The sequence below is a fragment of the Triturus cristatus genome, chromosome 6, assembly GCF_964204655.1.
Source record: "Triturus cristatus chromosome 6, aTriCri1.1, whole genome shotgun sequence".
Classification (NCBI taxonomy): Eukaryota; Metazoa; Chordata; class Amphibia; order Caudata; family Salamandridae; genus Triturus; species Triturus cristatus.
In genome coordinates, this window is record NC_140589.1 from 790,949,106 (window position 1) to 790,976,191 (window position 27,086).

At 42.3% G+C, this 27,086-nt stretch overlaps 1 protein-coding gene across 1 annotated transcript in view; it reads right to left on the reverse strand.

Moving 5' to 3' along the window:
- Positions 1-27,086, reverse strand: part of LOC146817888 (N-acetylglucosamine transporter UNC93A-like) — a 143,542-nt gene that overhangs the window by 75,943 nt on the left and 40,513 nt on the right. The window contains exon 5 of the mRNA XM_085609261.1: positions 8,959-9,170. Within this exon, the coding sequence (XP_085465387.1) occupies positions 8,959-9,170 (212 nt within the window). The remainder of the gene's footprint in view (positions 1-8,958; positions 9,171-27,086) is intronic.

The window sequence follows — 27,086 nt, forward strand, 5'->3', positions numbered from 1 at the left end:
CATGGGGTGGGGTGTTGTTTCTGAAAGTATCTGTCAACATTTCCTTCCCTGTTGAAAATAGGGGAGCAAGTCGAGTAATATTTTAGTGGTGGAGTACAGGTTTGAGAATGCTCTTCTTTACCTTTCAGCTAACTGCTAGAGCAACTCTTTTGGGAGGGAAATATAACCAATTATGGTAATCCTTTCTGACTTTTTCAACCATACTTTTCAAACATGTTAGTCTAGTGAATCTGGGTATGTCGGCCTCATATCAGGAGACTTTCAAGCAAAGGTGGGTTCTAATTATCTCAAGCTGCATTGCCACAAGCTTGAGGAGAAGTTGGAGAAGGGCAGTCCTGTGGCAGCAGTGGGAGATACAAGGTTGGCCGTACAAAGGTGGTGTGTATGAAACTTTCTTCATATCTACACATAGGATTCCCACAAGTATGACTGACTATGTATTGGTTAGTGGACCCTTTTCAAACGTATTTGGCATTTTGGGTCGTACACAGACCATAGAGTGACCATAACCAACTAACCTTTGCATAGATTTACTCATTCAAATGTCCTGGGCACCTGCTCGGTTAGTACATTTTCAAATGTAAATGCCCAGCAGTAATGATAAGATGTTGCTCTGGGCACAGAATGAGATGGCTGCATAGATTGCTAAAATCATCCACGGGGCCCTGAAATCAGTATATCAGTGTTTAGACCTTGATTCTTGCAAAACAGTATTAATCACAGAATTCTTGCTAAAACTATAGTGGATATAGTCGTGACAAAGACACAGCCATACATTAAGACATTAAGATAGTAAACTTTAGTAGTTTTAGATTGCACACCCAAAAGACCAATTTTATGCTTAAAAATTGATGTCTGGACCATCTGGGGTAATATTGGTGTTATTTCCTACTTGTTAAATAGTGAGCAACATTAACATATGTTTGCTAAGTGCTTGTCAGATAAAAAGTAATTACTCATACGACTTCTGAGAATGAATCTCTTGTTAATTGAATCTGTTTGCTAACATGGCACAAATAGCTTCCATTACAATAGGAGTTATTGAAGGGCACACACACAAATCTCTTTTCTAGATGTGTTCCTAACTGGAAGAGAGGGTGAATGCACACACTGCATACCTCTTTGAAATATTTATAATTGCATTCACTGCATTTTTCTTGAAAATATTTTCATTTATGGTTTGAGTTTTGGAGTTTGATGATATAGTATCCAATACTGGGAGCTTTTAGACATACAGACCTACAAAGTTTGTAGTTACCTAGGTACTCCACTGAGACCTTTAATTCTCTTTGAGACATCATGAAAACCTAACATGGTTTGGTGGTCAATTGCCCCATACATCGCAGAATAATAGTAAAGGTTTGCTGAAGAGTGACAGAATCATCTGTCACATGTTAGCTGGGTTTAGGGCAGGCGCTGACATAAGCATTTTTACACTTCTACAAGTAACGCACTAACGAAATGAAGTAGTATCATTCTGTATTCGACTTAGACAATAGGTCATGCAAATGACTTTTATAGGAGTAGCTCATCCCAGATCTGCACAACATGTGTACACATGCAACACATCAATACATACAATACATGTAATCAATTCATAAATAGTACTTCAGACTAGTGCAGTAGAAGTGACAACAGTTCACTATAATCTTGGTGGTAAATATAATTAAACCATATACAGATTGAAGTCGGATTACTACACAAAATTAAAGCAACATTCCATCCACATTTATCTGATCTCTGTAACATCATGTTTTTTACATCCTTTTTTGTAGAGGTTAGTTGCCCTCCAGTCTTTATAAAGAGATATACCTCAAAGTGAGGAGGTATTACAACTGGCAATTTTTTCTCCTTAGTACCTGAAGAGCTCAAGTAACAAATATTCAAGCAAGTGGACTTTCAAATCCGGCTCCAGCCATGTACAGAAGTACAATAGGTGGGATAATAAATTCAGTTCCATATGTCATTCCCGTAGAGAGTGAGCCCCAAGTGAAGGCTTAAAATCCTCCAAAGACAGAAGATAAACAAGACACGAACCTATTTATGCTAGCTACAGTATCAAAGTTGTATAGTGTCTTCCAGTTCTATAGTGAACACTCCTCCTTTTTCAGGTTTTAATAAATCTGACCGACCCTATAAAATAGTATTGGTCTATATAAAGTTAGACATCCATATACGCATGCATGCACATCACAACATAAGATTAAAAGTCAACCTAATGAAAATATGCATTTCAAATAACCCTGGACATTCCGAATTGATTTTTCAGCTAAAAGATAGCGCCCCCAAAAAACAGTATCTAATCACATTATTTGTTCACATTTTCTTGGTTTCAGTATTTTTAGATTTCTATATAGAATCATTTAAGGGTTATTAATAGTCCTGATTTGTTCATAGTAAAACAATGGATCTCTCACATTCAAATCGAGAGCAGTGATATCTAATCCAACTGCTACTGTATTGTTGTTTTCAGAAGCCATCACCAAAGACTAAACTATGTTCAACCCTTAAATTCAGTGGCAAGCTCACGTCCACATCATAAGCGGAAAGAAACACAGGTGCTTAGGATCACATCCCTGTGCATGAATGTAACTGTACCTGTTTGCTAGGTTTTTGTTTAACATAGTTTTTCTACTTACACTTTTTTGCAGTCTTTATAATTTTCTTTCTCTTTCAGCACTTAGCCGCAAAAATCAGAAAATTAAAACATTTGTCTACTTCCTTTTATTTATCATTGTGCATAAAACCTTGCTTATGTTCCTTGCATATATTGTTCAACTTTGTAATGATTTAAAAAAAATATTTCTTTCTTATCAACTGGGGGATATTGTAAGGATCATGTTTTCCAGGACAGATACCCCTTTTTTATTTCAGTTTGAAGATATGTTTTTGAACATGCAAAAAGTGATGAATTATTATTTCATCAAATGCACATTTCTGGCATGTGCCTTTATTTTATAAATGTATAATAATTATCAAGATCAATCAAAAACACAGTTAGTGATAAATCAGTGACTATTTGGTTTTGAAATTATTCCAAGAATGCCATAAATCTTATGACTGTTTCTCTCTGTAATTCAATTTTTTCATCTATTTGAATCAATTGCATTTAGGCTTCTTCCTTTTAGTTTTTCTTTCTTAAACACATACATAACAGGTTTCGTTTTAGCTATAGCCTCCATTTTTAGTTAAAGAAGTTTAGATAGCCTGCCCATCCTGTATACCTTTGGACCAGATACTGCATGTCATTCTGATGTAAAGTCCTATGGTATGATTCCATTTTAAATAGGTCACAAATGAATCTTAGGTAATGGAAGTCACCATCTTAGGTAATGGAAGTTGCCATTGTTCCTCAAATTATGTAGAATCATCAACATGTCTGCCTTTGATGCAGATGTGGCGTTTGCCTATCTTTCCAAGAACTGTGAAAGTGTCAAATCATTCAGATATAGACAACAGACGGGTGCCTTTTCCAAGGTTAAATCATAACTCTAGCCCAAGTAATGTAGTGTATATTGACATGTGTACCTTTTTACTACATCCACTGATGTATATGATTATGTCAAAACATTCCTAAGGTGACATTGCAAATTTCATCTTAGATAAGATACAATATATAAGAACTACCATTTGACTACCTAGGAGAGAAACTTCACCTGAGTCACAGATGCAGACCGCAGATGCAGATAAGTACAGCACCAGATTCCATCTCTACAGAAGAAGCCTCCAGCAAGACTCCCAAAGGCTCTGCGAAGCATTCCATGCTGCCTTCATGAACTGGTGCCAGGACTGTGTTCTTTCTCAGATGCAATCTCCTAGCTCTTGGCCCTGTGCTCAAAACAGCTGACAAGCTATTCCAAACAGACAACACAACAAACCCTGTTGTCCAGGAATGCCTGCCACCTCCAAATCTCAGGCTTAAGTTTTATTCATCAGCTATAACTAGCATATCGCTTAGAGATAGGATAAGGAGGGTTTAATGGCAATAAATTGTAATGTTACATTTTTTCCCTGCTTTCAATGTTATTGCTAAGCTTAGCTGCTTTTTTATCTTGTGTGGTACTATAAATGTCATGTGAACTAATGAATGATTGTTTAGATTACTTCTACTCCCTGTTAACACCCATAAGCATTGACACCACTTCTTTTATATCTTAGATGGATTTCTGCAGGGCTACAATAACCTCTCTTTCACATTCAGAGCTGGTACATTGAATTAGGTTCACTCGTGTCACCCTTGGGTGTGAAACAAACCTTGTAGAACTGAGCCAAAGACTCAGTTTACCCAACACTATCACCATCAATTTCTCTTAACTTTAGCTTCAAGAATATTCTGTGCCCCACACAGTGGAGAACACTTCTTTGGCATATGTAGATTTAAATAGCTATTCATTGAAAGCACAGTAAAGTTTCCACTTGCAAGGGAGTTTAATTCTCTTACCCACATGAATTATCTCTACCTAAATTCAAACCAGGCCATGATATTGTCTTTGCAACCTTTTTTATTAGACCGACATGCTTCAAATTGAGTCAAAAGATATCTCCATCCTGCTAAGCAGGAGTGGGCTTCCTTTTTGTTTCACCATCCATTCTATGAATCTAATTGGCTTAGTTAAACCACATCTTCTTCTTAGACCTATGTCACCACATCTCTAGCACCACTCACAGGACTGTCAATTGGTCAAAACAAGAGTTTCATACTATCTAGACTAAGCTAGAAAACTCCTACTGAAGAACACTTAGCTTTTTTTTTTTATTGGAACTCTGCTTTGATCAATATTCAAGTCCAATGATTACATTGGTAATTGTTTCTATCCATTTCAATGTTGAAAGAAAGAACATATATTTTCATGATCCCTCTCAGAGGTTTCAATATTTTGTAAGCTGGGTGGTAGCAGAAAATTTGCTTGTTTGGGTAGGAAATGCTAAATCCAGGGCTTGGGGGAAGAGACTATAGGAATGACAGGATGGGGGTTCAGGGATGAGGTTAATTTATTTATTTTGCCATTTTACATAGCGTGAAACAGACCTGTATGTGCCAGAGTGCTATACAGTACACAAAAGGTTGGGGCTATCATAAGACCAAGCAGGAAGAAGGAATAGGATAGAGAAATGAGGAGGTTTAACAATTTCATCTTTGAAAGTTTAAACATCTTCCAGCCATAGCAATGTAGATCTGCAAAGTATACAGGATTGAACACTCTGAATTGAGCCAGACACATTCTGCAGGACTAACGACCCAGTAGTAAAGTGCATCGGAAGGCTATGTAGTAATTCCTTAAGACGGGGCTGAACCATGTGACAGCTGAGGCTATCAAGTCCAAGATGGCAATAGTGTCTGAAATGCAGCATTTTCAATTCAGTTTTGAATTGGTTATATTAATATGTCATCATGGATGCGGGTGGTGTCTGAAAAGAAGTATTTTAATGTCCTATTTAAATCCATTATAAGATTGTAATGCCCTGATGATTAGTGGGTTAGACATCCAAAGTCTTGGGACTCTTCCACAAAGGATTACTTCAGTGTTCTGGATTTGTTCACAGTTGGGTTCTTATCTGCACTTCTAAGTTGTCATTGTCCACCTGAAATTTGATGTTTGCGGTAAAGAGTCTTTGGTTCTTTCAAATGAATTGCCTTATAGGTGTTAAATGCAAGCATGAAAGGCATCCTCGATTTGGTGGGAAGCAAATTTAATGAAGTAAGGCCTGGAGAAATATGTTTGAATTAACTCATTCAGTCCGGCAGCTATATGGAGGATTGCTTTAAGGGGGCCAAGTGTCGAACCAGAATTTCCATTAGAATGGAGCTCCCATAAAATGTTCTTGGCAGTGCAAGTGCCAGGTACCTCTGTCTAAGTTCAGTTCTTGGATAAATCATTTGACATTTCACAGTAGTCAGAACTGAGACAAGGTTATATGAGGCTGGAGACAGTGGAACAAGGCTGACAACAATGATAGCAGGGACGCTATCAGGCAGCAACAGTTGCTTTGCACTCACTATGCCTGCCAGATCTTCCTCATCCTCTCACTGACTGATCCTCTTAGAGTAATCCAGTAATAAGAGGAAGTGGGGTTTGCAGATTAGGCTTGGTTCTTACCTGAGCAGATTGCTCACCCTGAGCCCGCAAAGACACCAATACTTACGGCAGCACTAGATTGTCCTCCTCACTGCCTCTCAGAACCACACTGAGCATGAGTGTTTGACGTTTAACATCTCTGAATGCTCAATTTGCATCTGTCCACTGCCCTACTACTCTTTAACTGTTCATTTTGGCAACAAGAGAACAGCAGACCAATCTGCCGCAAAGGGCTCCATGCACTAGCAAACTCTGCTGATAATCTGCAGACCACAAGTTTGAACGCCATCAAGGCCAACTCATCCTTACATTTTTCATAATAGAGCTGAGAAACAGCAGAGGTGCATTATGGAGCTCTACGTAAAAGCAAACTCTTTTTATATGAATGTTGGGATGATCTAGGAGGGTGCCTGTCACTGTCTATAGTGCCATCGTAACACCCCCTTTCATATGGTGTGGCCCACATGAAACATTTGACCAGATCAGACACCAAGAGGAACCTGGCCCCACAAAATACTTGTGTTCACACCCCAAGACGTATGACTTGTACTCCATTTTCCTCTCTTGCAGGGGTCTTCCTGGTCTGACAGAGGCTGCTACTGTGAACTCTGCATCTTGTCCCAGAAGCGGGAGCGACTGATTGAGTGAATTTGGATTTAACAAATTATGTGTGTCTAGGTAACATGAATGAGTTGCAAACAATATAATTGATCTGAGTTTACTATATCAAAGCGTAAGTAGGCCTACTCATGTCTCAACTTCACTTGCATTTATACATTTTAAAGCAAACATTTTCTCTTGTTCCTCTATCTATGCAGCTCAAGTCAAAATGTATCCCTCAGCATTTTGTAAAATACTTTTAATTCATGCAGTTTTATGGTCCTGCACTGTTGTATTTTTTAAAATGTATTCCTATTTGTGCTACCCTCGTTCTTGGAGGAAGGAGTGGAGCTCAACTGTATCTCTACAAGGCCATTTCCTCTGGCTAGTAGAGGCTGAGTATATAATTTGAATGTGCCTTAATTATCATTCATACATAATAGAGGATTAGTCATTAGTAATGGAGCAAAAGCCATTTTCCATGTGATGTGTTTTTTTGTTTTACTATTAAATATTGTGATACATCATTTGTTTCACACTACATTTACAATATATTCACTCTGTTTCAGAAGCTTTTCCCTTTTCTGAAAGAGAAGCTCCATGTTAGTCTGTTATGTGAATGAGACTTATATATTTTAAAGACTTTTCCCTGGTCTCCCTAGAGGTGAACCTCACCTTAAGTCACTTGTTCCTCTTATACTTAGAATATTTTGAGAGTTGTTTTACTATTCTGTAGAGAGTTGTTTTACTATTCTGTAGAGACAGTCTTCATGTCAGTCTATTTACTGATGAATGGAATATTTAGAGAGCTCGTCCCTTGTTCTTATTCACCAGTCTTTATGACAGATTGTGATTTGACTTTATACTTAGAATATTTTTCTATTGAATGATGCTGAATTGAATTGACTAACCATTTGCCTTTTTGCCTTCTGTAATGAATTTTAAATAAACCTTCTTGGTTTGTACTTGTCTGGTGTGGATTATCCTGTGTCGATTTTTCTGTGTGGGGTTTCGTGTAATTCAATTCAATGCGTAGGGCAGTCTTCCTTTGGGACTCACATGGCTTGATCCAGCCAATTGGCATTGACATAAGTGAAGGTGTATATGCTAGTTCCCTGCTAGCTGAAATTTTAACATGGAGACCTGCAGTTGGTGAGACTTCAAATAGGACTGTACTGAACTCGGTACCGCTTCTTAACAGGGGTTATCTGCAGCTGAGCTTTGAATTACTTGTGCTGCATAGATGCTCTAACCTTAGGGGAAACCTGCCTAGCCTACCAGAGGAGGGACACCCAGGAAAGGGGAAGTGTTAATTGGTATCCCAAGGCACAGTAGCTCTAGAGCCAGTTCTTTCACTTGTGGGAGTTACTGTTTCCTGTGGACTATTTCTTTTTAAATGTGTCATAAAGTATTTCTTTCAAATACGTTTGGTTACATGTGTTGCGCATTCCCTCCCCTTTACTTTTTTCTTCCCCTTCCTTGTTATACTCGCAGTTCTCAATTTCTTTTATCTAATTACGAATCTATGATTGGCACTCAATTACGGCTGAACACCAGCATTCCTGCAGGATCAATGACACAATACATGCAGTGGCATGTGGCTATAGACACTCGCCAATACTCCTGCTTCGCAGGACTCTTAATGTGCAGGCTAAAGATATGATTATTGTGTGTACTTACCCACTTGCATTATCCACTTTTCCTTCATGCACCTGGTTGCTGCTGTCAACTCGCAAAAGTACCTGTAAACCATGTCCTTGATTATTTCGCCTGCTAAGCTAGACATGGGCTGTTACTCTAATGTATGTATGCACTGAACCATATATGCTGGATGTATTCCCCAACAGTGCTTGATCTGGTATACCTAATGCATTACCGTAACTTAAAACTCAATAAAACAGATTCACAAAAAAAAAAGTATTTCTTTCAATTCTAAAGAAAAGCATTGTGGAATTGGTTATCGCTCTGATGGATAATCACTGAATTGTGAGTTTGTGCACCCCCACAGTACCTCCCTGAAGAGTCTGTGACTGCTTGCTATTGCTACTGCTGAGAATCAAGTGATGAAGGGGTTGTACTAGAGGCAAACAACCTCAGTCCAATGTCTGAGTCCCAGTAGCCCCTGCTGGCCTTATGAACATACAAAAGGGATCTGGCAGTGAATCCTGGTTCATGCACTAGATTCAATAAAATAACTAACCATAACAGAATACTGATAATAAATATTGAATATATTTGTGAAAGGCAAACTGAAGGAGCATATTTCCAAGCCACTGCATACCAGTGTATAATCACCAGAAAGGAATCCCTGTTGGAAACCACTGAGCATGGTCAAAGGGATCAGGAGAAGTTGCCGTTTATCTTTCATTTGCCAGAAGGTAGCTAGAAAGTATGTAGACATGGTCACATCTTCTTCTTCCTTTTCCTGGCCTTCTTTGAGATCAATTTGATCCAGAAATATTGCAACAATCAGCACTGCCAGCACACCACAACCTGCAATAAATGCAAAAGAACAATCAGGAGGTAAGCTCATTATTGGTGTCGAGTACTGCTTGCAGCACAGTACATAATACACAGTGACAGCCTGAGCACTCATCAGTGCTGGCATGCGATTAGAGTTTGTGCCTGCATTAAGTACAGCACATTTTTTAGTATGATCAGGAGCACTGTCACTGTCTGCGACGGGCGCTCTTGGTTAAGGGTGCACCGCAGCACCAACAGGGTTCAGTGCTCCCTATTTGGAATCCAGGCCCAGGTGTAATTTGTTAAGGAATCTAATTATTCTTCATGGCTAGTCTGACACTAAGGGTATGATTCACTAAATTTTCACGCAACACAGTGCAGCAACCATATTTGCTGCACTACATTGCGTGAGGGGAAAAACAGCAGAGAGCCATATCTACTAAGATTGGCCAGCTGTTGCTGGCATACCCTGCACTGGTATGCAAAGAGGCTCAGAGCCTCGCAGAGGTTGGTGTGTGCGTCTAGCATAAACATTGTACTGAAAGCTACAATTCCTATGCCTAGATAAACTCTGAAGCATCCAATTCTTTGGCTTTGTGTTGTTCTCTGCACCACACACGCAGCATGTGGTTATTTATGAGAAATCAAAACACATCTCCTTGTTTGAGCTTGCTTCAAGGAGGAGCATTGATGCAAAGACAAGTCTGGCTTTATTAGAAGGTCAGGATTTGCATCAAAACATATGAGTGTTTGCTGACCTGCTCAAGTAACAACCCAGTAACGCCCCCTTGACGCAAAGCCACATAAAGCAGTATAATGTGCCATTTGCAGTGAAAATAGAGCATCTTTCCAGCACAAAATAACTTTTGAGCTGGAAAGTAAATACCCTTGCGAGACTTTTCGTGGGATTGCATGGCTTTGTGTGGCTGTGATCCAGGGCAAAGCCTTAGTACATCTGGGCCTAAATGTTCACTTACACTAAAAGAGAAGCAATACTTGAAGAAAAGGTTCTCACACCAGTAGACAAATATTGATTGGTTACTGATATTTCTGAACTGTCATCTCCCCAAATTAACAGATGTCAACATTCTTATTCATAGAAAAAACTTTCATGATTCACAATTTTTTCCATGAAAAGGCGTCTTACTCAGGAACAAATCATGAGTTAGTGACACCTATACCTGCCGTAAAATGTAACTACTCACAAACAGTGCTTTGTGAAAAACTCCTGATTATTTAGAACTGATTTACATTCAAGACAGAAGTAATTCATGGGAAACATCCTTCACCCCGCTTGCGTTACTCTGCATTAAATTACCCCACATTTTTTACACCACAAAATCTTTTACAATGCATGGCTTTTCACCGCAAACTATTACAATGCATTCCCCAAAGTAACGCCCCCGTGGAGTTAGAATAGTAAATTGCGTTGTAATGGGGAATGCGTTGTAATGGATTGCGTTGTAAAGCCCTGTGTTGTATAATATTTTTTGCCGTGTGAAAACTGCGGGGTAATGGCACGCAGAGTAAAACTGTGCGAGGTAAATTGTCCTATTCATAATTCACACCTACCCTTCCAATACACTTTGTAAATCAGGCTCTATATTTTTATGAGGCAAATGCATTAGCGAATACTTTAGCGTGGCTTACCAGAGTGTTCTCAATATTATCTTCACATGCAATAAAAGGAAAATTAAGCTATACTAATGAAGTTTTCTTTAATACAAATATATTACTACAATATTTAATGGAAATAGATTACTCCAGACCTTAACGTCTATGTTGGCATAATATTGTTTGGCACTACATTACATATTATTTTTAGATAATTAATGGACAAATCCTTTTTTGAGTACATATAGCTGCCATGTTTGCAGATTGCTTATGTATGGCATTTCCAAATTTCAGTTCACTTATGAGTGACATTCAAATACCAAATGTGTGACACTTAGAGTGACACTTTCTTGTGAGTAACACCAAGAAAGAAAGTGCATGGAAATATATAAATATCAGAAATCACATCCTTTTGAGCAATGAAAGGCTCAAAAACACATTCAAACTACTGCAAAACCCCTGAAATTGAAGGTCAACACATGCTTTATAATGAACTCTAAGGGACCTATTTGCGAGCCGGTTTGAGCTGTGTTTGCACCACACAACGTTGTACATGCACAACGCAAACCTTAGGTGAGATTTTTAAAGCTATGCAAGGCCACTTTGTTTGGCTCTGAGTGGCTCCATAAATCTGGAGTAAGGCAATGCAACACAAATCGCTGCATCGTCTTACTTCACGCAAGGGAGGCATTACATAGGTGTTGTGTGGGTGTTACCTTGGTATTTCAAGCATTCCCAGATTTACCAGAATCGGTAAACCTGGTATTGTGCCAAAAAGGATATGCCTTCCCAGGAGAGACATAACAAGGAGAAATATCTTTATTTCTCCTCATTGCTTCCACTTTCTATATGTACTGCATTGTGTAGCACACATAGAACAAGTAAAACGTGTCTCAGGTTTCTTGCCAACCAACACTTACACTAAAGCTCACTCATTTTCAGGTGAATGTACACATGTGATCAGAATATGCAGGCATTCACAGGGTAAGAGAACCAATGACTGATGTGGACTGAACCATTACCTCCTGCAGTATTTTGTCATGGATGGAAGCAGAGTGTAAATGACCCTCAGACAGACCAATGGTACAACAGAATTAACCAAAAGGCTTTCGAAGCACCTATATGGACATTGTTGAAAATGAAATCTTTTGTGTGGTATTTCCCCATATTTTTGCCTTCACTAACCTTTTTTGGGTGAAACCGTTCTTGTTGACATTAGGACTCTGCACACTTTACTCCTGCTAACTAGCGGTATAGTGCTTTTGCTCTCCTTTCTAAACATGGTAAAATTGGCATGCAGCTAATTGGCACATTAAATTTACATATAAGTCTGTAGAAAATAGTACTAAGTCTATCCAGAATATGTATATCAAATTAATAAAAACTGTGTATATATAAGTTAAATGCTAACAGTGGGCTGCAACATTCATTGTTACACTCAATAAACTAGCACTGTAAAACATGTCTCAGGCCTGCCAGTGCAACCTATAGTGCAGTTTTAAAACTGCGATTTCAACCTGCCAAAATAAACGTTTTGCTAGGCCTGAGCCTTCCTTTTGAATACATATAAGTAACCACTAAGTTAGCTTCAAAGGCTCAGAGGGCAGAGGGAATGGTATGTAATGCGTAGGACATGTATATTTCGTGTTTTAAGATGTCCTGGCAGTGAAAAAACTCCAATTTCGTTATTCACAGCAGCAAGGTTAGATCTCCCATAAATTATAAAATTTAATAAGTGATAGATTCAGTATGGCAGCAGTAGAGAAATACTTCTTCCACTCTGTTGTGCTCTGTACATGAAGACATTGGTAGCCATGTTGTAAGTTTCTATGTCTTCTTTATTAGTTCCAAGTCAAGTGGTATCAATCAAGGATCAGCTATGTACCAGCTCCTACACCAGCCCCACCAGAAGCAGCCTGCCTAGCTGCTCAGCCCATCTCCAACTGTCACCACTCATCCACACAGGCACCCAGGCATTCCATTCATCACAGTCACACCAACATTCCATTACCATCTCTCACTCTGGAATAGCAGCTAGGAGGACCTAGGCTGATTACAATTAAATGTAATACTAAGGATATAACATTATACCTTTCCTTTTAAAATGAAAACAAAGACTACGATACTAAAGCAGAGAACTATACACAAAAGAAGCAGTAATGTTCGTAACTCAAGGATGCAACTAAAAGTAAAACATCGCAAAAGAGAGAACAATGCAAATAAAGAAAAGATGGGCAAAATACGACATATAAAAAACATGCATCAAAATCCCCCATCCTCCCTCATGAAGATTATTAAGTCATATAGTTATTAAATCACAAACCATGTTAAAACGCAGAGAAACAGACTAACACTGCATACTTTTGGGAAGGAATAAAAATTGTCAAGCAATTTAAATTACAAACTAGCAATAACCCCATCCTTCCCCATGAACATTTGAAAATCAGGTAGTGAAGGGTGCACACACCCCACGACAAACACCAGAGGCCAGAAACAGACAACAAGGGTGAACCAACACTACAGATACACGTGTACCACAATATGGACCACATAGAGGGTACACACAGTGAGGCGCAGGGCGACTTACACACGACCACATCTGAAGCACGGGGCGACTTACACAGGACAACACGTGATGCGCAGGGTGACTTACACACAACAACATCTGAAGCACAGGGCGACTTACACAGGACAACATGTGATGCGCAGGGCGACTTACACACAACAACATCTGAAGCGCAGAGCGACTTACACAGGACAACATGTGAGGCGCAGGGCGACTTACACACATACACACAGACAAGACGTGCAGTGCAAGGCGACTTACCGACACATCAGACCAACGTGCGACGTAACACGACTTACACACACAACACGAAGAAGATGGGAACCACCCACCAAGACCAGAACCACCCTAATAAGGGATAAACTGTGATGCCCACCCACCAGGAGACTAGGACGTCCCAACCGATTAAACAGCGAAAAACTGTGGCATCACGAAATATGAAACTTTTGATACTATTAATACAATTCCATCTACAGTAGAACACTAGTGACCTGTGTCCCACGCTGGTGAGCGATCTCTCACCCGAGTTGTGCCAGGAAACAAACACCCTTGCGTAAGGGAACTAAATTGAGAACAGACCTACAAGTAATGATACACAAGGAGCAAAACATGGCAGAGATAGTAACAATAACAAGTATTGACAATACTGTACCATGTTACCTAGCTTACACAAATAAATCCTCAATATGTTGAGTGTAAGTACACCAGCAACATCACATTGTATAGATCTAATACAATTGAATTAAATGTTACTTGCAATATGACACCCAAAAAATAACAGGAATGAATCTTTCCGGCACCGCAGCAATATGCCCCCAAAAATACAGTCTGAAAAATGTAGCACATCCATGGAGGAGAGCTCATGGACATACATCATGCTTCCAATAACTAGTCATTATCGTAACAAGTCTGTGTTCGTAAGTATCGTTGATGACAAGCACCCAAAGGAATCCCCCCATAAAAATGTGACCGGGAGAAACTACTGGCATGCAGCGACACACTTTGAGACAAGGAACCTATACTTCCAATGTAAAGATTACCTCAAAGAGAGCAAAGCAGAACAAACCACCAAAAGGGATCCCTCGAGGATGATTTCTCAACTTGCTGTACTGAAACGAGCACCGCAGTGTCCCCGGTCTCCGTCAGGCCTTGTTGAAACTTTATTTTAACAAACCAAAACAGCGTGGTTGGCAGAGAGATGGAAAAACAATATAGCTGAATTGAGTGCCAAAGCCAACCACAAGATGGCGGCACGCTTTGGATGTCACTGCAGAGTGGCTCACGTTACCCCAGTGCACTTCAAAGAAGCTGTGATGCGGCAAAGAAGCAAACGTCATAGTGGATCCCACGAGGAACAGTGCATCATGAAGAGCCTGATGACTGAAGATCAGAGTCACCATGCAGGTAGGAGTGCACATGCTGAAAGGATCACGCGCTTCACTTTCAAACCACAATAATGCAGTTAAACTGACACTTGACCTAGTAGTGTGCCAAAGACAATAAACGCTTTTGCTGCCAGGTTACTGATAGAGGAAGTACATGCAGCTCAATCAATACAGTCAAAATAAATGTTAAAAACATGCAGACATGGTGTGCAGAAATATACTTTCTGGTAATCCAATTATAGATGCAAATGAGTCAACACTAGTCGACAGGCAACCAGTCAAACGACATCACTTAGGCAGTTGTAAAAACCAATCCTTTTGCTGTCATATCCTCATGACCACTTGAAGAAAAAACAAACTTGTCAGCAGGCAAGGCATTAATAATTGTTAATCCTCCACTAGATGACCACCTCTTTCACAGCGCTTGTGGATTTCATGGGGTCATATCATAATAATAGTCTGATGTGAACAGATCCCCAGGCACATTACTACCACAGAGTTCACTGACAAAAGTAGAACTTCCTATGTGCCAATAAAACAGCAATCTCAGAAGAACCACACCGCTCCTGTGTGGCACCTGTGAAATTTACTTCACAGAATTAGTCCATAACTCTAATCCGTGCAGCCACATTTCCTTTATGCAGTGGATACATCCATACGGCAGATACTAAAGGAAGTGGTAGGGTGAATCTTAAATCAGGCATACCCTAAGTCCATGGAGTAAGATCAGGCAGGACTCAGGTTGGGGCCATCCGATGACAGGACACTGGTGGGGCTGGCTTGCCTTTTACTCCATTCTGCTTCATGTATTTTTCTTTCTTTTTTCTTTGTAGTTGCGCTGGTTACAATGGTTTCTTTGTAGACTCTGGGTTACTGTTCAGTCCTTAAGCACACTTGGGTCCAGATCCCATCCTCGTGGCCAAAATTATGTTGTGCTCTGTACATGAAGACACTGGTAGCCATGTTGTAAGTTTCTATGTATTCTTTATTAGTTCCAAGTCAAGTGGTATCAATCAAGGATCAGCCATGTACCAGCTCCCACACCAGCCCCACCAGGAGCAGCCTGCCTAGCTGCTCAGCCCATCTCCAACTGTCACCACTCATCCACACAGGCACCCAGGCATTCCATGCATCACAGTCACACCAATATTTCATTACCATCTCTCACTCTGGCTGAGCAGCTAGGAGGAACTAGGCTGATTACAATTAAATGTAATACTAAGGATATGACATACTCCTTTTACTGGTAATCTAAAATCCACTTTAATGGTAAATTCGGATTTTAAATTACTATTTTGAAAATTAGAAAGTTGACATTGTTGTGTCTAAATCAGATGTGTCTTTTTGCCAGTGTCAAGAGTCACATGATTGTTAATGGCTCTCTTGTGAAGTAATATGTATTCCTTTTGGACAGGGGACAAAAAGGCCTTTGGTTTGAAGAAGAGTGTTCCTCTCCTGAGCTCCTGGGATAGTACTCATCCCCTTCTGTGCTTCAAATGGTAGCCTGGGGGCTGTGAGCTGCCCCTTTCTGACTTCTGAAGATGCCTGTTCTGTCACTGTGTAACTCAGCTTACACCTGGACCAGCCTGCCCTTTGTTTCACTAACCAGGCTGTAGCTAGACCCAGGGGAAAGGGAAGAACTGATCATAACCAGTTTAGGATTAGGCAAAAGGGATGTACCTCACACACTGGCAGGAACTGGGTTTAAAAGTGGCAACCCCAGAACCTCTCATCAGAACACCCCTGGTCCCGTGGAGACTCATAGGAAGGGCAGCACTGTTGCCTGAGGCCTGGAAGAAAACTGGGCCTGCTTGCCTTGAATGATTTTCTTTGTTACAGGCAGGCAACTAAGAAGAGATTCTGGCAAGAATTACTGCAGTACAAACACCTTGCATGTAAGGGTAATCTGTGAAATTTCATTACCTATCTGTAAGTTTTAATATAGGGTAATACCAATACACTCTTAAATGCCTATTGACTTTAGCACAATCAAGATTTGAGGACTACTACATTTATCATAAATTTTCCGACTAAACAGATCAAAAGCCAAAGTCAACATTTTTATTTATTTAGATCTCATTGGAGATCCACAATATAATAAGATTTAAATATAAACAAGCATGACACATATCTACGACAGTTAAAACAATTTAAGAAATGTAAAAAGATTGAAACAGACTACTTCATTTGGTGGAGCTTTTACCATATTAATCAATTCATCAGCTATTGTTATTTTGCATTTAAAATGCAATGGTATTATAAAACAATTTCTAGCTTCAAAAACAACTGTGTTCAGACAGAAAAAGAGTGCATGCCTGCGGTCTTGTATCCGTATCACAAAGATCACATATTCTGGACGTACTAACAGTGCCAGATCAGTGTCTATTGTACACATTCAAAGGCAAAATGCCCAGTCTTAGCATAAGTATTGTTCTCCTGACACCCATAAATAGAGCCTATAAGGATCAATATAGTGTAAATCATGTATCCACATGGTTTGTTTGGCTCGGTCACCAACACCTAAACACTTGCTTACTAAGGTCTGCAAGGTTCCACATAACAAATTACCTGCTTTGAAGCTTTAGCACAGTGTAATAACAATTCACCTTTAAAAGCATATTGCCTTTAACACATGCTCTTCACAATAAAGTATGTAATGCCTACTTGCTCTGTCATAATAATAGAACACATGTAAGGAATCAGACATAACTTTTTCCAACTGAACCTTTAAGCCTTCTAGCCTTTACCAATGGCATGACACTAAATACAACACAGGTCAACAAAAATATGCATAAACTGGCAACAACCACGCATACAGTGTAAAATTACAAATATTTATACAATTATAGTTGACAAAACAATGTACAGCCCTTCTCTATGAGCCCTAACAAGAATAATCACAGTGAAACTCTGTTTCCTTGCTTTGTCAGAGTCGATGACCAACACCAAAAACCTTTCTTATGATCGTAATCTGTGTGATTACATGTAAATAAATACCTTTTTACAGGATGTAACAATGTGACAACAATCTACATTTGGAGGCCTATTGTATTTCCCATGTGCTTTCCACTAGAAGTTAACCAGGTCTACTGCGTTTGTAATAACTTTTCATAATACACAGGCCAAACATATGGCACCTGGCCTGACATTTTCCTTTACACCATTTAAGCCTTCTGCTGTTATCATTAGCTTGTCACCATAACCAACTCAGACCTACTGTGCTTAGTGTGAGCTATCCCCCAAGGCAACCATCAGGCATCCAGTCATAAAATTGCAAATGTATACAAAATGACTGTTGGCGAAGAAAATACTAACAGGCCTACACAAGGATTCTCACAGAGCACATTTTCTATGCCCATTGTTTGTCATATGGTGTAACTGTTGGACTTGGCCCTTTTTGCAGGGTCATCCCTGAACTTTTTGCCTTCCTCCTATATTTTTTCTGACCTGTTGTTGGCTGCTTTATGACTCTGGGCACTTTACCACTGCTGATCAGTGCTAAAGTGCATATGCTCTCCCTATTTTAAATTGATGTATGAATTGGTGATTCCATAATTGACTGATTTGGTTTACTTGTCAGACCGTAGTACAGTGCACTGAGTGTGCCCAGGGCTTGTAAATCCAAATGCTGCTGGTGGGCTTCCAGCACTGGTTGTGACACACACAGAAGCAGCCTTGTAAAATGTGTCCAAGGTCTGCCATTGCAGAGCCTGTGTGCAGTCTGGTACTGTCATGCTGACTGGGCAAGTGCACCAACTTGCCAGTCCCTAAACCTTCCCTTTACTTCATATCAGACACCCCTGTGGTAGGCCCAAGGGCAGGGTGCATTGTAAGTATAAGGTAGAACATGCCCTGATGTGAGTGGCATGACCTAATAGTGAATTACAGCCATTTTCGTTTTTCAATATTGCAAGGCTACCTGTTCTCCATAGGCCAGAATGGGCTGTTAGATTATTACATGTTTATAATCTTAACTGACTCAGAGAACATGGTAGAAATTCGAGTTTAGTATGCCTGAACTCAGAGTGATAAAATACATCATTTAGTGAAGGTGGTTTTAACATTCTGTGTTTGAAAATACCACTTTTAGAAAGTAGGTATTTTCTTGCCTAACCTTTCAAGCCTGCCTCTGCTAGGTTGTGTATTCCTTGTCTGGAGTTTGAGTGACAGGGCTGGGGGATTCCAGGAGACAGGGTGAGTCCGCCAGTGGTGAACAGAGAGATCTACATCAAGATGGGAAGGAGGAGTTGCACCTGGGACCTGAATAGGACAGTGCCTGCCCCCCACAGTGCTGGCTCCACCCCCTGTGGGTGGAGCCAGCACTGTGGTGCGTCTGATGTCTCTGCCCTGCACTGTGAAAGGAGAGAAGGAATCATGTCAACAAAGTGCTCCAGGGCTGTGCTTTCCCTCCACAATGCTGGCTCCACCTCCTGTAGGGCGCCTGATTTTTCTGCTCTACACTGTGAAAGGAAAGAAGGAGTCATATAAACAGAGTGCTCCAGAACTGGTTTGGACTGGGCAAAGGCCTCTCTGCCCTCAGAGGACAAAGGCTTTTGGGGTATAAATATTGGGACCCTGATCCCAAGAAATGAGATCACTTTTGGAACAAGAAGAAACCTTTACTGAGGAGCGGAACCTGAAGAAACTGAGGAGAGACTACCCCTAAGCTGAAGTGCTGCTTGGGGGATTGGCCTGCAGTGGTTTGCCTGACTGCCAAAGGAAGGAGAAGAGACTTTGTGTGCTTATTTCAACTTGTAAGGATCTCCAAGGGCTTGGAACTGAGCTTGCCTCCTGCTGAAGTCTCAGGAACAACAGACTTCAACCCCCAGCTCCCCAGAGTTCTTTGGAAGTGCCTGCTGCTGTTTTGGGCCTTATGAGGGACTGCGTGTCGCAAGGATCCGGAAGCGCGACTCAACGAAGAGGAAGTGTGTTGCCGTTGCTGCTGCCTGCCGTCGGACTTCTGAATAAGGGTGTCGCATTGCACCGCATCGAGGAAAGCGCCTCGCATCCCAAGAGAAGCGTGCCGCCGTCGGAGCTGTGCTGTCGCATTTCTGAACAAGGATGTCGCCCCTGTAGTTGTCGCATAGTGCGGAAGCTTCACTCAAACTGGGAGAAGAGTGTCGCAGCTGAAGCTGTTGCCATCGCACTTCTGAACAAGGGTGTCGCCGCTGCAGTCCACGCATCGAACCGAGAACTTCTCGCATCCCCGGAGAAGCATGCCGCATCTGGAAGATCTTCACGTCTTTATTTCTTTGCACCAGAACTTTGCCGCATTTCCATCGCTGCGACATTGCTTGTCGTGGAAGCGCAACGCATCATAAGGTCCATTGACGCAAAGTGTCGCATCTTAAGAACTGAACTGAATTAAGCTAAAAACTACCATCTTAAAGTAGTAGTATTGTGTATTTTTGTTGTTTATGGTCTTGTGGTAAATCTATATAAAGTATACTTATTTTTGATATAAAACCTGTGTGGTGTCCATTTGTAGTGTTGTCACTCGATTACTGTATGTGGGCACAAATGCTTTATACACTGCCTCTGAGATAAGCCTGCCTGCTCGTGCCAAGCTACCAAGGGGTTGAGCAGGGGTTATTTTAGGAGTGTAACCTGACTAGAGGCAAGGATCCCTATTTGTCACAAGTACCTACCTGTGCCTACTAGAGACCCCCAAATCTAACAGTAACCAACACCAACACCCATGTCTACTAAGGTCATCTGTGAGGTTACATCTAACAAAAACTTATCTGTAGGCTTTAATGCAGAGTAATAACAAACCACACATAAATACCTATTGACTTTAACATATGTTTTTACAATCAATATAACAGGTCTACAGCCTTTATTGTAACTTTTCATTATAAAAAATCAGGCTTATAACCTTTAACATTGGCATGTCACCAAAACCAACTAAAGCCTGCTATACTGAGCATAAACTTTCTACAAGGCAAGAGTCCTGCATACAGTAATAATAGTACAAACAATACACAATTACAGATGGCAAAGCAAAATTCTATCTGTCCAAAAAGAGCCTAACAATGGTTATTTTAATGCACATATTCTATCCCCACGGTTTAAGGTAAATTACCAACATCAAATATTTGTTTAGTACTGTAATCTGTGAAATTCCATGTAAGAAAATACAAGCTTTAGCACAGTAAAATAACAATCCATCCTTTAAAGAGATCTTTAACACAGGCTATTCACAATAAGTTGGCCAGGCCTTCAGCTGTGTTAGAACATTTCATAATAAGTAGATCAGTCCGATGAAATATGGCATTACTTTTCTCAATGATCTGAGGAAGCCTTTATTTACCATCGGATTTACACCTACCCAACATTGGCTCATTCAAGTGCACATAAACTGTCAACGTTCATGTATATAGTTATAAAAGTACAATGATGTAAAAAAAATACAGCCTGTAAAACAATATACAACCCCTTTCTTTAGGGCCCAACAAGAAACAACACTGTGAAAATCCCCAGGGTTTGTCAGTCGCAAAGGGCAAGCCAGGGGTCACAGCTTTGACCCCTGGCGACCCCTAAATGCTGTCCATGGGACTGCAATGTCTCCCTTAAATGGTAGGGGCAGAGTGAGTGCACTGGTGTGTGGTGAATTATTGAAAAGCACTAAAGGTCATGGATATAGAGTACAACTGTCGACCTGCAGCCATGCACAGAAATGTACTGAAGATCCTGAACCATGCAGCACACGAGCCACACCCCACCAGAGATAATTCATCTGGAGCCATGGGAAGAAATATTCACTTGAGACCCTATACCTGGCAATAGGTAAGTCTGCCAGGTCCCTCCAAGTTTGACAAAACCCTCTCTTGGCAATACAGAAGACCCACTCATTTCTGATGGCGCATATCGCCCAGTAACAGTGGGGTTAATTGAAGCCTTAAAATATTTCTCTGAACTTTGACAAATTCCAGCCAAAAACAACTGTGCAGGCAGTCATAATCTCTCGCCTTGACTATGGAATGTTCTCTATCTGGGTACTTCCCATTCCTCGATTAAGCATTTGCAGGCTATTCAAAATGTCGCAGCTTGACTGCTTTTACACATGCCTAAGTGGCAATCTGTGTTCTCTAAGCTGTGTGGTCTATTTTGTCTTCCGGTGGAAAAGCAGATTCAATTCAAGACACCACTCTTTACAATTAGAAATCTTTTAGAGCAGGCAATATTGCTTAACTCTTTTGTACAGCCCTTTGTTCCTGCTAGAGCACTTAAATCTGCTAGTTCCAACCTAGCCATCCATCTTAGATTTAGAAGAGACAAGGTGGATGGCAGGTTATTTAAATGTCTGGCTTCCAATTGCTGGAATTGCCCCCTCCTCACCTTCGGCATAGTACTAATTAAGGGTGGGCGGAACTCGTGGAGTTCTGCAAGCAGGCACAATTCGGCACATCACGCTGCTTGCACTGATGTTTAGCGCCGGGAGCTTGCTCCATGCTGTAAAATTTGCCCAAATGGCACCACGCGAAGCACCAGAGGGCGCTGCTTCTTTCTGCTGCTCGAGTAGATATTCTACTAGAGGAGCAGCTTTCTCAATGGGAGCGTTTGATACCTGCCACGACTAACAGCATTGAGAAATCTTACTGGGAGGCGTTCTAGCACCTGAAAATCACGCAAAAGGAGGCAAATACTTTCTCACGTTACCATGCCCGAAAAAAACTCCGCCACGTGGCTGTTGGAGAAGTTGTGTCGCAACTCAGCATTCCAAGAGTAATGTAGAGTAGGTAAAATTTCACGACCTCCGCTGGTGGTGGAGCGGAATTATTCGGAAACAGCGAAAAACCTATTTAGCTGGGCAGCTTTGACTTGCTAATGGTCATTCATTATTGCTGGGGAGTCCTGGTTGGCACCAATGTGCTTTATAAATTAACCTACATAAACTTAAGATTCCAGTAAATCAGAATAAGGGCACATTTTAAAAAATGGTGCTACTATCTTTAAACAATCTTCTACTATGATGTTTTACAGATGTTGTACTGATTGTGACACAGTGCTCTGCTAGCAAAAGGTTGATGTTTGTTTAAACTGCAAAAATATATAAATATACGTTGACCTGAACATTTTTCTAATATTCTGCTTGAATATTTGGCTCACCAAATGCCAAATTTTATTACTATAAAAGCCGGGGCTCATCAGTGGTAAGCACTGAGGTCCGGAGGGGGTGAGTCTGAGATTAGCTGAGAAAAATAGATGTGTACTGAACAAAAAGAGACTGCAAAATAAGTGAGGGGATGGAGGTTTGTGGGCCATAGGATATTGAGGAGAATAACGTTTTATAGGTGTTTGAGAGGTGCCAGTTGGAAGATGGCTCCTGATCAAAAAAGTAGACAATACCTCTGAAACCCTTCAAATCTATCCATGGGTTGGGGGTTCTGTGTGTTATACAGATAGCTAGAGACAGCATCCAGACCGAGGGTGCTCTGGATGACATTTGGGCCCATGCTACTGTGGAAATTATTACTAATAATAGATTGTTTATACCACTGCTGCTTCAAGACTCTAAATAACAAGTGTTACTCTTAACCAATTTATGGTACTCAATTTACCAAACTTGAAAGGGTGAAAAGCTAAGCAACATGGATTAAATCAATAGCTTGTCTCCCTTTGCAATGTATTTTCACAAAAGAATTTACTGAAGAGCATACTTTAACCAGACAGTTTTGGGTTACATTTAATACTCAGTATACAATTTGAGGTGTTTTCTAATGTTTGGGTCCACAAGAGAAATCCTGCAGTCCGTAACAGTAAAAATGTAGAAATCACCCCCACACTAAGGTAGGTTTTTTCCTAGCGTATCAGGGTCATTCTTTTTTGTTTTTCAAAAACTAACTCCTACTTTGAGAGTTTTTTTTGGTAAAATAAAAATCTTTGGAAAGCAGCTGCATGAAACATGGCGGCCAAACAGCAAATTTCAGTGTGTCCAGGGGAGCCGACATGGCAGTGCTGCCTGTGAATGCATGGAAATCTCTACAAGGCAGAAGAAGAGCTCGAAACATGGTGGGCGGTAGTCAGCCAAGGCAGCAGAGGTTATTACCTTCAACCCCTTTGTCGATGGCAAGCCACTTACCAAGCTCTAGATGAGTTACTCAAACTCCTGTGTGAAGGACCGCAGTCCACCGAAGTTGATATTAACCTCTAATCCCACAGCCCTCAGACCAGTAGGCTGTCAATACTGGTCACCTGTGGCAATACTGTTTTGCCCAAAGAAAAAACAAAGAAAAAACTCCATGAAGCCAGAAGGGCTGCTGGAGAGTTTAGCGCCCCACCGAGCAAGAAGGTAACGCACACTGGTAAATTGCCCTGCATCTCATACGGGTCATGAGCAGCACAGGGGTTTATTACCCCCAGGTCCCTCCGTCCTCGACACCGTCATGGACTAGTGAGATGTAACTATCTCGCTGACAGAAAAAGAACGAAGGAATGCTGGACCTACCCTTCCCCCTCCCACTGGGAGTACATAAGGAGTACCGTCCCAGCATTCCTCCTGTTCTTTTTCTGTCATCCTGACGGTGTAAGAGGACGCGGCAGGAGCGGGGGCGCTCCTGCCTTCTTTCTGGATTTATCGTTGTGGCCGCTGGTTCTTACCTGGTGCCGGCGGCCCTTCCTTGTTGGCCTCTCCCTCCCTGCTGGGCTTGGGGGGAGTGGCGCGGGCCTCTCCATTTCCTAGTTCCACGCGGCGGTGTAATACCGCGTTGGTTTCTTCTTGGCCCGATGGCCGCCTCTCCTGGCCTGCTGGGCTTGCTAGGGGGCGCGGCCGTGATGCTCCTCTGGATTGGTTGGAGCTCCTTCCCCGGCCGGAAGTCGTCATGCCTGACTTCCGGTTTTTGATCGTGGGGACGGAAGTCAGGCGCCTCGAGGTTACCGGCTTGGGAGACTCGTTATAACGAGCGTTTGGGGTGAGTACCGCATAGCGGTTGTTATCTCTGGCGTTTTTGCTGTGTTTGGTGTATTCTTTACGATGGGAAAGCATTCCAGGAAAAGACATCACCGGGAGAGGTCTTCCTCTTCTTCTAGTGATTCCAGGTCTCCCTCTCCTGCCAGGTCCAGGCGCCGTGATGCTGGTGCTGATGCGCATATTAAGCGCTTAATCAGGGAAACCTTGACTGAGATGGGTGATGTTGGTTCCCGTCGCAAGTGTCCTGCTCCTGTTTCTTCAGCTTCTAGTGGCGATGAGTCTGCTGGACATTTGGGGGATGACGAGTTGAAGGGCAAATATGTGGACAAGGATACTATGACAGTTATTGTGCAGCATGTTAAAGAGAACATGGGGTTCCCTGACGGAGACGCGCCTAGTACCTCTAGGGGCCCTTTGTTGCGTCAATTTCAGAGTGCTGCCACTGTCGATGTGCCTGTCCATCCCTTCATCAAAGATGTTTTGAAGCGCGACTGGGCTGATCCTGATCGCATTTTGATTCCTCGATTCATGACGAAACTCTATCCTCTGCAGGATATGGCCACTGAACTGCCTGATTCAATTCCTATTGACTCGTTTGTGGCTAGTTTGGTGGGGCGTACTTCCCTTGCTGAAGATGCTGTTCTGAAGGATCCGGTTGACAAGAAGGCGGATGTGGCGCTCCGTAAGGTGTATTCTGGCTCCCACCTGGCCTTGAGGGCAGGCATCTACGGGACTTATGTGTCGCAGTCCCTGTTGTCTGACCTGAAGTCTCTCTATCAGTCTATGGATAATGCCACGGACTGTTCTGGCTTGCTGGAGCAAATTGAGCGTCAGGTGGAGCTTCTGTCTGATGTCTCCTTTGACGTTGTGCGTGCTTCTGCTCTGTCCGGGGGGGCTTGTGTGGCTGCTCGTCGCAGTCTTGTCCTCAAGGACTGGAAGACTGACTCTGCGCAGAAGGCATGCGCTTTGAGGTTGCCCTTTCAGGGTACGATGTTGTTTGGAGGAGAGTTGGAGACGAAATTGCACAAGTTGTTTAAAGAAAAGAAACATTCTTCCTCTTTTAAAGTCTCTACTACTGCTCCTGTCCCTTCTAAACCCAAATCTTTCTTTCGCCCTGCTTCTCGTAGGCAGTTTGTGAGAGGCCAGGGTAGGTTTGCTTCTGGCCGTGGTCGGGACCGTAAGGGTAAGTCCCCTCCTCCTGCCAAGCCGCGTTCCTGACTCTTTGGCGGTGGTTCCCGGGTTGTTGGTGGGAGGGCGGCTGCACTTCTTCCTGGATGCCTGGGTTCAGTCGTGTTCCGACGTCTGGGTGTTGGACATCATTCGCCAGGGTTATGTCCTGGAATTTACGGCACCTCCACCAGACTCGGGTGTTCGGCCGACTCCTTGGCCTTCGAGTCGTGTGAAGCGGTCCCATCTTTCTCTCGGGATTCTGGACCTTCTTCGGAAGGGTGCCATTCAGGAGGTTCCTCCGTTGGAGATGGGGTTGGGTTTCTATTCCCTGGTCTTTCTGGTTCCAAAGAACACGGGGGGTTTCCGCTTGATTTTGGATCTGCGGGTCATGCACAAATGGGTGGCCAGGATTCCTTTCCGCATGGAGACCTTGCAGAGGGTGATTCCATTAGTGCTGCCGGGTCACTTCATGTGTACCCTCGATCTTCAGGATGCGTATTACCATGTCGCGGTCCATCCTCGATCCCGCAGGTTTCTACGGTTTTGTGTTCAGGGGCGTCATTACCAGTTCATGGTGTTGCCTTTCGGTCTCCGGTCGGCGCCAAGGGTGTTTACAAAGGTGGTGGCGCCTTTGGTCGCGTGGCTTCATCTCCAAGGGGTGATGGTGTACCCCTATTTAGACGACTGGTTGATCCATGCTCCATCTCGGGTCCTGTTGCTGGAGGCCAGGGAGGTGGTGTGCTCGGCGTTGCGGGCCCATGGGTTTCTGATCAACTTGCCCAAATGTCAGCTGACGCCGTCGCAGGACATGGTTTTCATTGGGGCCCGCTTCCGTTCGGATCTGAACCGTGTGTTCCTCCCCGAGCCTCGGGTTTTGACATTGGTGTCCCTTGCTCGTCGTTTCCGGGTGGGGGGTGCCTTTCCGGTGCGCCTTTGGTTGCGTCTTATGGGTCTGATGGCGGCAACAGTTTTCACGGTGGCCTGGGCTCGTTTTCATCTGCGCCCCCTTTGGGTGTACCTCCTGTCTCTCTGGGATCCCCTGTCCCGCGACATGGACGTTCTTATTCCTGTGTCTCCGGTGGTCCTCCCGGTTCTTCTTTGGTGGTCTGTGAGGGATCATCTGTCTTTGGGTCTGCCCCTGCAGTCTTCTCCTTCTCTGGTCTTGACATCGGATGCCAGCGCCTTGGGTTGGGGGGCGACCTTGGAATCTCACTCCCTTCAGGGTCGTTGGTCCCTCCTGGAGAGCCGCCGGTCGTCCAACTGGAGAGAACTCACGGCGGTGTCCCGAGCTGTGATGG